This window comes from Echeneis naucrates, chromosome 1 (genome assembly GCF_900963305.1).
Source record: "Echeneis naucrates chromosome 1, fEcheNa1.1, whole genome shotgun sequence".
Classification (NCBI taxonomy): Eukaryota; Metazoa; Chordata; class Actinopteri; order Carangiformes; family Echeneidae; genus Echeneis; species Echeneis naucrates.
In genome coordinates, this window is record NC_042511.1 from 15,541,870 (window position 1) to 15,556,207 (window position 14,338).

Sequence of the window (14,338 nt, forward strand, 5' to 3'; positions counted from 1 at the left end):
GGGGGGGAAAGAGAAGAAACTTTATGGGTGGGGCTTTGTAAGGGAAAAGAGAGGGAATGGAGAGGGAAAACAGAGTGATGTGTGTGCTGTGAATTCAAAACTGGGTGGGTCTACAGTCCTTCGCATTCCCACAAAACTCCCGGGCCGTGCGTTAAGGCGCTTTCAGGTAACAATTATTCACCTTGTTTACATTGCAGAAAGCTGTGTCTTACGCATCATTACGCAGGACTCTGCGTCTACTTTATTTTTTGTTCAGTTGGGTCCAGGTGGGCCGAAAAAGAGAACTTGCTTCAGTTTTCAGCGACGCTCTGAAGAATAGTTCAGACACAACTGAGCGCAAAGGAGCTTTAATAAACGGACGCACGGCTCCAAACGCTCCGCGGCTTTTATTATCGCATCGATGTGTTTGTTAGAGGTGCGTTCACTGGACTTTTCTGCCGTCGTATACTGGCGCTCTTTTTGGGAGCTGCTGGCTGAGGAGCGGGCCTGTGAGCCGGAGCAGTCCGCAGGGAAAAGCCCTCACACCGTCCACACAAACGCGCCTTTCTTGTCGACGGAAGCGGCCGAAAGTCGTGAAAATCGAGTGGATAAGTGGAGGGAAAGGGTTTTTTCTGTGTGCTGCCGAGGGCATGGCAGTTTCTTGGAGCTGCGAAATTAGAGAAAATGACTTTCGGGGGTGTCCAACTGGTTTTATGTTTATTAAAAAAAAAAAAAAAATCTTAAGCGAGTTTGGACTTGAATGCAACAGTTTTTGTCACTCTTTTTTTGCCCTTCTTTGGGACAGATGTGTGTGTGTGAGAATAGATGCTTCCTCATTGCATAAGTCCGTGCATGGAAAACAAATAATAGTGTGCATACTTTGTTTTTTTCTGCCTTTCCTCTCTTATCAGTTTTCAGGAGGTCACAATGTTGATGCTGGCCGGAATCGTTATTCTGCACATCACCACCATTATCCTTCTGCTGGTGGCTACCATTGATAATGTGAGTACAGAATGTAATTACTCATGTGAGCTTGTGAAAACTAACAATAGACCCCCACACTTTCAGAATAAAAGCAAACAGCAGGAGCAGCATGCGTTTGTGAATGGGAGCTCGGCCCAGCACCACGTCATTACATCACACTGTAAAACTCAGGAGTCAAATGTCAGAGTATAATTTGGGTGGGTGGGTGGGGGGGGTGGGGTGGGGGGTGGGGGGGTTATTACCACCCACAATGGGACACTGAACAGCTCTGCCAATGTGGATACATGTGGGTATACATGATGACCTTACAAAACTTCCTATGAGTAAACCTGATTGAACCTCCTTTATGTGCTTTGATATCCTCAATGTTTTTTTTTTTTTGTTTTTTGTGTGTGTGTGTGTGTGGGTGTGTCTTCAGGCCTGGTGGGTGAGTAACACTTTGTCAACTGACTTGTGGGGCAAATGGAAGCTCTCAAATTCAGCCTGGCATTACAGCAACCCGAGCAACGACAACCAGGGTAACTGCTTTGTTTTGTCACAAAACTGTTCACGTTAGTTGATTTGACTCTTCAGTGTCCACAACAGAAGATGTAGAAACTGAAAGGATTTTTATATGTTCCCAAGTTATTTGGTTTTTTTATGTCAGCTGTTATAAAATCATGTATATATGAAGGTTATAATGTAAAGGTGTTAATGTTGATGACTTACTGACTGCGTGTTTTGGCATCTTGCTCCTGCAGACTATCTCCAGGCTGTGCAGGCCACCTCAGTGCTGGCCTGTATTTTTGCCTTCTTGGCCCTGTTTGTGTTTGTGGCTCAGCTGTTCACACTGCCCAAAGGCCAGAGGTTCACTTTCACTGGTGTTTTACAGCTAATTGCCTGTAAGTAACCTGGAGTCACTGGTTTATTTGCTTGTTTCTTCGAGGTAACATTTCTATGGAGGATGTGAGTTGTTTTCTTCCTTTTTTTTTTTTTTGAGAATGTTACATTCGATATGAAATCAATTAAAGCTCAGTCAAAGCGCAGTCTGTTTCTCCCTTAAACGGACACAGATATACTCCAAAACCCCAGAGACAGTTTCAGGAAAGCTTTTGTTTTTGGGCAAGAAAGTCCACATTTAGGTCTAAGAAACAGATAAATAGTAACATTCATTCATACATTCATCTTATACCACTTATCCATTTCCGGGTAGCAGGGGGTGCTGGAGCCACAGCTCACAGTGGGCGAGGGCGGGTAGATAAATATTAACATTAATTATCAATGAAACTTTACACATTGTGCTGCAACAGCCTGCAGGTATTTAGTTGAGAGTAAAAATGGTCAAATTGGTTCGGTCTCATTTCATGCTTTGATTGCACGCAACAGAAAAATCTCGGCAGTGGAGCAGTTACCATCTATGTTTTTGGAATAATACGTTTATTTATGTGAAAATTCAGTGCCTCGTTATTAAATGCCACTCTGAAATGGCATTTTCAGGATACAAAAATATTTGCAGGCTGAAACAGGATGCTTAAATGTTAAATGGGAAATATAATTCAAACGTGTCTGAAACCGAAGTGGCGGCGGAGGTGGGGGGGGGGGGAGGAGTAACAATTACTGTTATACATGGCTAACACAACCAGGAAATATTAACATTTCAGAGGCTGGGATGAGGCCTCAAACGTGCCATTTTAAATCAAACAAGGTTTAAAGGTTTTTCAAAGATGTTTCACCTCTCGTGCTGATGTGCTATTAACGACATGGGTAGAAAACTGTAATAATTATCAATCCCTAGTCATTGCTTTTAACTTAATACATATGGAAAAATATGAAGGTAACGTTATGTGACATCAGAAGTAATGAGCCTTTGTCATATGAAAGTTAGTAAGGTGAAACTGCTATGCTCATTTCATTTCATTTCATTTCGATTGTGGTGGAAACATTCGCTTCACCATGCTTGTTCATGGGCCTTATCGTATATTTGGGCAAGTAATTAAGTCTCAACTGCCTCATTGGTCACGTGTGACAATATTCTCTTTCCCCCTGCAGGCCTTTGTATAATGACAGCAGCCTCGATTTACACGGCTAAGTTTCACACTGAGGACGTGGCAACGGAAGGGTATGGACATTGCTATGTCCTGGCCTGGATATCCTTTGTCCTCACCTTCCTCTTAGCAGTTACCTACCTCGTCCTGCGCAAGAAGAGCGAGTGAGAGGATAAAAGGGAATGAGGGCAAAGCTGAGATTATGTTTCTTTGAATATGGGATCTTAAGGAACAAAATTTGTTGAAAGATGGTTGATCAACATCTGTAGCTAGAAGAATGGGGAGTTCATACAATCACTAATAAGAGCCATGTATTTGTTTATTTTTTCAATGTTATAAATACAGAAAAAAAAAAAAAAAAAAGAGATGCTAACATTACATGAAGGGCTGAATTTTAGGTGATCAATTTTTGATTAAATTGAGAAGACGGCAAGAGTACTAAAGAGTGAGATGGTATGGGGCGCAAAATAATAGGATATACAGGCTGCAATCCTTAAAAGCTTATTTCATAGTGCTAAAATAATAAATCGATAATTTCCATTGTCTTGTAGAGGTAGTTGCATCTAGGTTTAGAGCAGTAAGTCTACACCCAGCAACATTTTGAGAAGTACACTCACTCACTTTCTTGGCAAGAATAATGAGAAAACTAATCCCATACTAAACTGTGAACACACAATTTGTGCGCTTAGACTAAAGCTACAACGGTTTAGCTTAGTTTAGCTATGATCCAATACAAGTGTAACTCAACCTGCCTGCTTTTTGAGTTTGCTATGATGGTTAGTTAAATTGGCTTTCATCAGAGCCAGGCTATCTGTTATTACCATCTTTTTTATGCAAAGCTAAAAGTAGCCTGGCTCTGTAGCTGTATGTTTAATTAGATGGCGGTGGAATCTGTTCCGTCATATTGGCTCAACATGAACATTACGAAGTGCATATCCCAAAACTCACTGCTGCTTTTGGAAGTGGAATAAAAGCGCTGGTGTGAGAAACATAATGCCCTCAGTAAACGCCCGTTTGATACATAGTAGTTCCATATATTTTGTAAAATTGAAGTACTTATCCTGTATAATCAACATTGCGAGGCTGAGAGCTACTACTGCAGGTTTCCTTAGTCGAGGAAGGAGAAAAATACTGTATCTGAGAAGGTACGGCATGTTGGCAAAAGTACTACATTCCTGTTGTGGAACTTGAACAATCACGAAAGACAAGCCTAAATTTACAGTACAAATAGTTTTAATCCTGTATCTTTATTTTACAACTGAGGTATAGTGTAGTGTATTCTTTTTTAATTCTATGTACATTGTAACCAGTATATTTTTGTAACATGGATTTTGTATGGAGTGTTTCTTTTTTTTTTTTAAATCATGTCTGATTTTATGTTTGTAGTTGGCTGCTATCCTAAGAAAAGTACATGCAACTTGTACAAGTGAACATAAAGTGAACCAGGGATGGATGACAATGGTGTTTCACTTCACCATATTACAGAGGTATACAATAGAGGATTTTGTTTGTAATTACATTGGAATAAAAGCCATATCATTTATTAATAAAACAAATTATAACACGGCATTCACGTCTCTTGTATGAAATTGCTGTAAAGAACCAAAACAGCAGCTGTTACATAATAAATACTTCTGAAATGATCCAGTTTTGAAGCATTCACTTCAGTTTGAGGACACAAGATTACAATAAATTTGATTTAAATGTAATCTTAAATTTGCCTCCTGACATAAATCAGAGTATTAACAGACAACATATCGGACAATGTTATTCGATTTTGACCGGTTTCTAAATCTGACTTTGCTTGATCAGGGCAAAGTTTGTGTATTTGTCTGAGTGCAAGCTACAACACCAACATTAAGAATCACTTCTTCAGGCCTTACAACAGACCCAGTCAGAAACAGGAATGTTCCATTATATTAAGTATTGTTCCCAGAGGAAGTGAGTAAAAACTGGACTGCACTAGATGCCTTGGCCAGACGGCGTGATACGCTCTTGCACCACCAGGTGGAGAAGGTGATTCTGCTCAGCCGTCAGAAGCGGCCTGAAGAGGGGAAAAAACCCCATAAACACTTTAAAATTTGGAAAATTGAGACTAAGAAGCAATGAAAATACTGTTCACATCTCATCACATGATGGAAATCAAGATTTGCAGAAGCTCACCACAGCTCAGTCTGAAGAGCCTTAAGGGACTCGGTGTCTTTCTCCTGACACGCCATCTGCAAAAAAGATTTGTTGTTAAAACGTTGCACAAATAAAACCATAACCTTGACAAGTTCTTATGACCTTGTCAATGTTTATGCTCTCTTATAACTACTCCAATAATACAGATAGAGACTACTCATGCAGAAAAGTTGATTTACAGAATCTTTTTTTAATTAAGGGGATTGAGTCATGAATAAACATCAATCGCCGTCTGTTACTATCTACTGACTCTTATTAAAAGAAAAAGGAAAAGTTTAATGACACACACGCAGCACTATAAAATGCTGCAAAAGGATACAATAAATTTCACTAGCAAATGAAAACAAACTCAAGCACTTTCATCACTGCCATGTGAAGGCCATGAAAACCATGATTTTCTTTTCAAGCAATTGGGACATATCAGGAAATCAGGAAAAAATGTGAACTGTGCAAATATGTGTCTGATGAAACTCACCACGACTGACTGTAGGAGCAGGAAAACATTCTCAGGCAGAAAGGTCACTAAATGAGAGCACAAAGACTGTGTTACCACTACTTCAAACTGATTTCACTGACAGGCTTCATGCAGTCTTGGGAATTACCACTTAAAAGAATACACATGTAAAAAACTAAATTTTGTTCCAAAATAGTTTAATGCTGACCTTGGCTGTGAGGGTCAAAGGACTCCCATGCATATCTCTCCAAAGTCTGTGCATGTTCTGGTAACAGCTTCTGGGGTGGAGGCTACACCGGGAAACAGCAAGGTTATTTAAGTCTTACAGCACAAACCATTCAGCAATTTTCATTCCAAGACTTTGTATTTGTACTGAAATACAAAAAAAAAAAAATTTACATACTTGACTTCAGTCACAGTATTTTCTATTGCTTTTTCAATTGGGAGGTGTTCATGGTAAAATGTTAATGTTTCTTTCATTCCTTCCTTACCTACTGACAGTTTGCCATTAATTTATTCTGCAGTGTATCCACCGTAATAATATTTTGCACCGGCTTCATAAAGTTTCATCATGACTACCTGAATTACAGTGAGCAATTACTGAACTGGTTTAATACTAATACACTTCTTAAAATGTGTTTTGCACCTGTTGAGGTTATATTTTCCACTTAGTTATTATGATGTAGATGGGTTACTTGCAATAACTATTATTAAAAATAAAATAGACTTACGTACCTCAAGCAACATCAGCAGTAGTACTCTGGAGATCTCACATTTTGCCACAATGTCCAAAAATGCACCTTGGAGAATTTTAGAGAATTAAATATGCAAAAAATGACTGACGAGAGTACACTACCGGGCAGTTTCTCAATCTGCATAAATCCAGTAAATTGCAACAATTATGTTGAAGGAGAGAATGAGCCAATGATCCTGGAATCTTAAAGTTAACATCCCAGCTTTAAGTGCCAAAATGTAGTTATGCCTATTGGATCTTTTGTTTGTTATGTTTTTGAGATTAGCACACTATCACACATATGAGATGATTTTGAACTGCTACATGATGTAAATAAGTGCACAGCCTCACCAACAGGGGTGCTGGTGCCTGGTAGCTGCAGTCCTCTCTCCTGACACATCAGCTGCATCTCAGTGAACACCGACAAAGCACCATCGTAGTCACCTGCAAAACAGCAGAGAAAAGATTAAACTACAGCAAATCAAATCAGCTCTATAAGCATATGTATATTAGGATAAACACATAAATATCACATATAGCAAAATGTGAATAGACTGTCTGAACTCACGTGTGAGAATTTTGCATGTAGCTATCTCTCCCATTGACAGGAGTGTTTCAATCGGTGTCTGGGTCTGTAACTCTGCAGCCCTCTGATAGTGAACAACAGCCTCTCCTGGTCTGTTCATTTCCTTTTAAAGACAGAACTGAGGTTAATATGTGACATTTATAAACCTTTAATCAAAAATTAAGATCATTATTGTACACAGTTGTACCTTTAGTGCGTTGCCAAGTTCTAGGCAGAGGCTGGCTGCCATCACAGGCTGATTCATCTCAATATACACCTGTAAGCCATTTGCACATCAGCATTGAAGTACTGTCTCTATAGCGATGTGGTCACAATATAGAAATGTACAACAGAATTGATTCTTTGCATCCTTGATGCGCTCACATATTCCATAAAAAGGATTACAGGATATACATGCAACAGAATTAACATTGAGATTACTAATGCTTTCATTTACCAGATATTTTCAGAGCGCAGCTGATGCTTTATGCACTAATGACATCAGTGTACCTTAATTGCAAAGCTGTAACAGTTGAGTGCAGCCTGAAGGTGCTCATCAAATCCTGGGGCCTGCAGGGCTCTGTTCTCCTTTTCAGATGTGAGAAAGAGGCGGGCAGCATCGGTTAATGCCAAAGCTTCTCCAGGAGCATTAAAAAGAGTCTGCTCACACCTGCAGCAAAGACATTCAGGATGCATAATAACAACAACAACAACAACAACAAATGTACACATTAACATAACACCAATTTGAAAGCTCCAGACAGCTTCTGGGCTCATTAGCAGAAACTCTCATCACTGCCTTGTGGTCATTTATGGTGATGGACAAGAAAAACAGGAGATGACCAGTCACTAGCCGGAACGTTTGTGGGATGATCTAAAAGATAACATGACCTTAAATAGCAAATCTCGAAGATGATAAAGTGATAAATTCGTGGTCTTTATTATCTTCAAGATGTTCTGTTGCATTCATGTCAGGGACCTGTGCATGCTAATACAAATCTTGCACACTAAACTGGGTCTTTATGAGCCGTAATATATGCATGTCAGCAAATACACAAAGAGGCCTTTGCTAAATTTGGATCTAAAATCGAAAATGGGCAATTGAGCCAATAACAGGAATTGTACAAATAGTAGGAATAATTGGGATTTGTATCTTTTGAATGCCTAAAGTTTGTTTTTACTTCTTTTCACTTGAAAAAATAAGCAAACTATTCTAAACGTGCAGGGCAGTCAAGTGTCTCCATAATGTAAATGAGTATGGAGTTTATACGAAGCGGGTTTGGTCCTCACCGAGCCATGGCCAGGTTACAGAAGGCAGCATACTGAAGACAGTCCTGCTGCTTCAGCTCCTTGGCCAGCTGACCTGGTGAGACAGGGAGAGAATTACTTGAGACCAAAGTGTTTATACAAAACTGAATGAAACATATTCACCGTTATCGTGATGGAGCAAATGCGCTATTTTGAGCCATGACATCAGGTTTGAGATCGGAACTTACCAAACTGCTCACTTGCCTCGGCAACATTGGGCTTCCGTAGAAAACGTCTGCGACAAAAAAGTGCAAAACTGACAGTGTTCAAAATGTTTTTAAGTCAAACATTAAGCGACGTGATGAAAATCAAGTTCACTCAAATGTAATCTGGTCTGAGGGGGAAGCGTCGATGAGCTTCGTGCTTAGCAAACTAGCAAGGGCCATATTTATTTATTCTACCTTCCCCCTTGCTATCTGTCAACAATATAGTTACCCCTTTCTTTAATTCGGTTAGGAGCCTCGAATAAACATTGACGAAACATAATATGTGAGTTAGGGTTAGGGTTAGTTACACTAAATAAATATTAACTAGCCGACACTGGCATCAACGATAGGCTAACAGTTAGCTTAGCTCATTAGCCCTGTCTGTATAAATCCTGTCTATCAATACTGACAACAACTGTTAGAGCAATCCCTGGTCGTTTTCGGCTCTTTTGAAACAAAAAACTGCTATTAATTGTCTTACTTCTTCAGTTTATTTGATACAGCGCGATATCTAGCCAGAAAATCCCCTTCAGCGGCCATTGTCAATGTAGCAAAACAAGCGAAGACAAACCAGGAAGTACAGGTGAGAGCAGCGTTCAGATTGGCTCGTAGAATCCAGACCTCTCAATTTCATTGGTCATTGCATCCAAGACTGGCGTGTGTATGAGCGGGACATTTCCATATTAGGAGGCACCGGAAATACAAAATTGACGTTTTCTAGCGAGTAATCAAACGCAGAAATTTGACAAGTGAACTTTTATTTTTTGCATTTTTCATTTCAGTTTTCACCGACTAAGTACAGTTCAGTACAGCACAGCAAATGAAACCTCTGAAAATAAAAGAGGAAATATGTGCTCCACTGCAATAACGTTGTTTACAGGACAAGGCATTATATTATAATCAATCATGTTTTACAACATATTAAAGATTAGTGACAGGTTTTCTGCCTGCATGCTGTGTAATTAGCTTTTATATTATGAGTACATTTTTCTGATAACCCTTGTATCCATGCATATAAAGTACATACAAATGAATGTTATGCTAAAATGTGACGTTTTCTTATTTTATAAGAATCTTTATAGCGTATGCTTTCTACCACTACACTGACACAGCAAAGCAAATGGAGAAGACCTCAACTACTTACATAAATATAACAGTCTGCATAAATAAGCTTGTATGTGATTCAAAAATTCTCATAGACACTCTCAAACACACCTTCGTCTTGGTTTTTGGGGGTTTTCTGTGGAGGAAGTAAAAGGCAGGTTACAAACTGTGTTTCATTGCTATCCACTGAGACAGGAAATTATAAAACATGCAGTATTTTCATTTACTGTTATTTGAGGCTCTTTCTTCTTGGCCTTGGGTTTCTTTTGGTCAGACTTTGTGTTGGTAGCCGAGTGGTCCAGCACATCATAAATGGACCCGGGCCGAATCTCTAGACTCTGGCAACACATAAAAATAAACAGCTAATTGCAGGAATGACCAAAGACAAAAATCATGCAGGTCAATTCATCCCAAGTGAAATGTGCCTGTATCTACAATGCTGAGTGAAAAATACTGCTTACAGCATATACGGACGTAGACGGAGCATTAGTGTTTTCATCCCCCGTCTCTCTTCCTTTCCTTTCTTCAGTGTTCTGCTTTCGTTTCCCATTTGTTTCAGGATATGTAGTAGTCTTACTCTTGTTCTTGACAACAAAAATCAAAAACCAAATAACATAAACTATATGCATTAACCTGACCAGTGTGTTGATTAATACCATTCAGGAACTTAAGCCAGCCACAGAAGCCACAGAACTAGTGTGGCTCCTGTTACTCAGGAGATTCAGTAGATTCAGAACTTTTCTAATTATCTTGCTCATAAAGACAGATTTTGATTCATTTGTTGTATGCAAGTGACTTTTTTTTTTTTTTTAAACAAGGCTTAATGACACCTTTGTGAGAAAGCTGTTGTTTATTTGCAGCAAATCTATCCTCAGTTAAGAACAAACTTTAAAGAAGCTTGGAAGGAGCGCATCAGCTGCCCACACACTCAAAAAAAAAGGAAAACATTCAGGCAATCTGGTGCTTCACCCAGACATGATTTAGGACTTCAACTAATCATTATTCTACTGTAGTTCTTTAGTTGATAATGATGATGATGATTGATAATGATGATTTTTTGAAGAGCTATATACAATAACGGAAAATAAATAAATAAATAAATAAAAAATTTACCTTAAATTTACTCTCACAAAAGTGAGGAGAAGCTTGTAAATTCTCATAGATTCAGATGGCAGAACTATTGTCCCCCACACAAATTTACTACGTTGATTAACAAGCCACCTGGCTGCAAATGAATTTTGTTTCAGCTAACTAATTGATAAATCAACACATTGTTTTGAACTGTAAACCTCAGAAACACCACACTCTCAGTCCGCAGAGGGTTCTTTGTAACGTACAGCATGCGGTTTCTTAACTTACAGGTGATAAAGCAGCGTACAGCTCACCTGATGTCCTCTGAAGACAAAGACTGACCCGACCACACCGATGATCAGCAGCACAACGATGAAGGCTGGTATGATGATGTACTCCAACACCGGAGGCTCCACGTAGCCGTCATCTGGAAATAACACACTGTTTGGTGTCAGCTAGTGACACACAAAAATCCTTCATCTGTAAAGCAACTTATCAACTGGTTAAAATATATCTCTATCAACTGGATATTTTGTCAGCTAAACATTTTCTGGTAACTGATTGTGTTTCCCATCCTGGTGGTTGGGACGCGCCATTCAGTTGAGATACATTTGTTCATAAAATAATACAAGATGAGGAAGTGGAAGGGATTAGAGAGAAACTAATCATACATGTTCAGTTTCTTTGAGGTTTGTCTTATACTTTGGCTCAGCGCTAACACACAGACTGACAAACTAACAAAGAGGATTCATTATAATCTAAAAAATAAAAAATAAAAAATAAATAAATGCACAGCCTTCCCACGGTGGGCACCGCTCCCCTTTACAGCCATGTGAAAACAGAAACAGAAAAGGAACTCGTGAAAAACAATTGATATGTTTTGTTTTGTTTTTTACAAGACCCTCTCAGTTATAGGCAAACATTTTTTTTACTTCACCTCCATGATTTTCAGTTTCAGCTTTCATTTGTTCTCCCCTGTTTTTGAACTCACCTCTTACTAGAAGATACCAGTATGCCTAAATTTACTCTCACAAAAGTGAGGAGAAGCCTGTAAATTCTCATAGATTAAGATGGCAGAACTATTGTCCCCCACATAAATTTACTACGTTGATTAACAAGCCACCTGGCTGCAAATGAATTTTGTTTCAGCTAACTAATTGATAAATCAACACATTGTTTTGAACTGTAAACCTCAGAAACACCACACTCTCAGTCTGCAGAGGGTTCTCTCAGTTATAGGCAAACATTTTTTTTACTTCACCTCCATGATTTTCAGTTTCAGCTTTCATTTGTTCTCTCCTGTTTTTGAACTCACCTCTTACTAGAAGATACCAGTATGCCTTGGCCGTTCGATACTCGCAATAGTATTCTCCTGATTGGCTCACATTTTTCACTGGGATATCTGCAGTCTCGTCGGTCAGTGCACTTGTATATATTGATTTGTTGAGAGGATCATAGCAGGTCAACATGCTTTGACTTGAGTTTGCCGGTTTCTCCACTTTATATTTAATGGTAAGCGCTTCACCTTTACAGGCCACAAAGACTGTGGCTTCCAGGGAGAGGCCTGTGATTGGACACAGCATACATGTCATTACAAAAGCCAATATGATTTGTCAAATTATTAATTTGCCAATTTACAGAAGATGGAATACCAACAAATTTAAGACACAACTGTGGGGATGTGCTCTATTTATGTTATTTTACCTTAAATTTGGGGAAACGTTTCACAAATTTCTGACTTAAACCATAAGTGGTACTGATTATGAATATGAATGTGTACAGCGGGTAAGTAAGTTCAGTACCTCACCCTCACCATTTTTTTCAGGAAATATATTTCTAGAACTGCCATGAAATCTTCACCAGCTGTTGGTAACAACCCAAATAATCCATACATACGAAAAAAGTAAAACACATAAATTCTGCAGAAATTAAATGATCTGTAACTACCGCTAGTTTCTCCATGCAGGAGAAACTAGTGAAGTGTATTGCTCTGGTGTGAGTTTGGCTCATTCTTCACCATGAAAAGTCTTCAAATGTTGAAGGTTTATCGTCATCATCTTTGTGGATGGCAGAAGATCTTTACAAAAACGTATTGGTAAATTTTCCCATTTATTCTTCCTTCAATTAAATCAAGTTTTCCTGTGCAGTGTGCTGAAAAACAGGTCAATACACTGATGTCCGCACCTCCTACCTCGTATGGCGTTTTTGTGGTGATGTGCAGAGACATTTGACCTCCAAACGTGGGGTGTATTATGGCATCCAAAGTGTTCAAAATTGGTCTCGTCTGACCAGTCTATATTCTCCCAGTATAGAGCGTGCATACAGGCCACAGCAGTTGAGTGCATAATTTATTGTTTCCTTTGAAACAATTGCACCTGCGAATTCCAGGTCCTTCTGAAGATCTCCTTTGGACAGCATTTCTGATAATTATTTTCAGTCCTCGGTCAGAAATCTTGTGAGGAGCACTTGGTTACTGCCTGTTTATGGTGAAATGATGTTTGTTACACTTCCTTATTATTATGGCCCCAAATGTGTTCACGGGAACATTCACAAGTTTAGAAATACTTCCAAAACCATCATTATGTTTTGCAACAATAAGGTTGCAACAGTTTTGAGAAAGTTCGTTGTTCTTACCGACCATGAGATGTTTCGTGTGTGACCGTATTTAGACACCTTTTTATGGACCACCAGTTGGGACTGAGCTAGCTGTTATTAATTTTCACATATAAGGGGCAGGCTGTTTTCTTATCACTGCAAAATCCACACAGAGTGTTGAACCAAACCCACAACCTTCTCGTTGTGGAGGAATCTGCCGCCATTCTGTCCTTCAATAGCTTTTCCCTGTGTCATTTCACTTGATTACTCACAACTTAATTTCTGGCCATTTAAGGTTTGATTTCTTAGCACGTGTAGATTGCATGGGTCGTTACCAACGTCCGGTGAAAATTTCATGTCAATAGCAGCTGTAGAAATATATTTCCTGAGAAAAATAGTGATGAGTTCCATGCTTATTTTACCTGCTGTAGCTAAAGAAACATATATTTGGACATTTTTGGTAACAATCCAATAATTGCAATTTGTTACAGTTAATGGCAAATATACTGTAGACCGATCCAAATGTCGAATAAAAAGTATGTGAACATAGTTTGATGGCTTACTTACCCAAGCAACAAGAAGAGAGGAAACATGTAAATGTCCAACTCAGCTTGAAGAAAAGTCGGCAAACTCGTTGCGCTCTCATGTTGTGGTTTGAAGGATTTTATCTTCTTCGTCGTACTAACTTCTCCTGTCTACCTACTCAGTGTTTTTTCATGGTAAATAAAATACATTGCTGGGTTTCCTCTTTCTAGTCAATGTCACTTCCTCAAATTTGCTTTTTTTTTTTTTTTTCTGGACCCTCAAACACCAAGGATACTAAAGAGTCACGAGCACAGAGGAAAAGATCATTGCATTTAAGCTTAGAGCCTCAAAACACTGAACACAACAACAGTAAAGCCAGAATAGCAGAAAAGAAATGTGGACAGTAGACAGTTTATTTATTTACTTATTTTTTGGGGTTGTGTGCTGAGAGGGGATATTACTGGTTGCATAATTTGGTGACATCAGTTTTGAGATGTTAAGTGCAATGTTGGCCTTTCCTTACAGAGAGACAGTGGTGAGGAAATAAGTGTGAGCCGCAAACTGCCTCCCTGTCATATGTTTTTTTTTTTTTTTAAGACAGTAAAA

The 14,338-nt window shown here is 39.0% G+C and overlaps 3 protein-coding genes across 5 annotated transcripts; 1 reads left to right on the forward strand and 2 right to left on the reverse strand.

The window, feature by feature from the left end:
- The first annotated feature begins 29 nt into the window (after positions 1-29).
- Positions 30-3,407, forward strand: LOC115046207 (epithelial membrane protein 1). Of its 3 annotated transcripts, none has more exons than XM_029506430.1 (5): positions 30-166; positions 891-981; positions 1,382-1,481; positions 1,704-1,844; positions 2,992-3,407. In XM_029506430.1, the coding sequence occupies exons 2-5, from the start codon at positions 907-909 to the stop codon at positions 3,153-3,155; spliced, it is 480 nt and encodes a 159-aa protein (XP_029362290.1). In that variant the 5' UTR covers positions 30-166; positions 891-906; the 3' UTR covers positions 3,156-3,407. The 3 variants fall into 3 exon arrangements, with proteins under 3 accessions (XP_029362290.1, XP_029362309.1, XP_029362300.1); XM_029506449.1 differs by lacking the exon at positions 30-166 and adding an exon at positions 174-415; XM_029506440.1 differs by lacking the exon at positions 30-166 and having other exon boundaries at positions 174-981.
- An 854-nt stretch (positions 3,408-4,261) lies between these two features.
- Positions 4,262-9,002, reverse strand: f8a (coagulation factor VIII associated). Its single transcript, XM_029506417.1, has 12 exons — positions 8,919-9,002; positions 8,420-8,466; positions 8,214-8,286; positions 7,434-7,593; positions 7,132-7,200; positions 6,927-7,047; positions 6,710-6,802; positions 6,361-6,425; positions 5,834-5,915; positions 5,647-5,693; positions 5,151-5,206; positions 4,262-5,031 (listed from the first exon to the last, which is right to left on the reverse strand). Exons 1-12 carry the CDS (start codon positions 8,975-8,977, stop codon positions 4,950-4,952), a joined length of 954 nt encoding a protein of 317 aa, XP_029362277.1. The 5' UTR covers positions 8,978-9,002; the 3' UTR covers positions 4,262-4,949.
- Positions 9,003-9,201: 199 nt separating this feature from the next.
- nfam1 (NFAT activating protein with ITAM motif 1) lies at positions 9,202-13,912 on the reverse strand. The gene is made up of 6 exons (XM_029510542.1): positions 13,775-13,912; positions 11,928-12,176; positions 10,927-11,039; positions 10,003-10,125; positions 9,769-9,879; positions 9,202-9,677 (listed from the first exon to the last, which is right to left on the reverse strand). Exons 1-6 carry the CDS (start codon positions 13,851-13,853, stop codon positions 9,621-9,623), a joined length of 732 nt encoding a protein of 243 aa, XP_029366402.1. The 5' UTR covers positions 13,854-13,912; the 3' UTR covers positions 9,202-9,620.
- Positions 13,913-14,338: the final 426 nt, after the last annotated feature.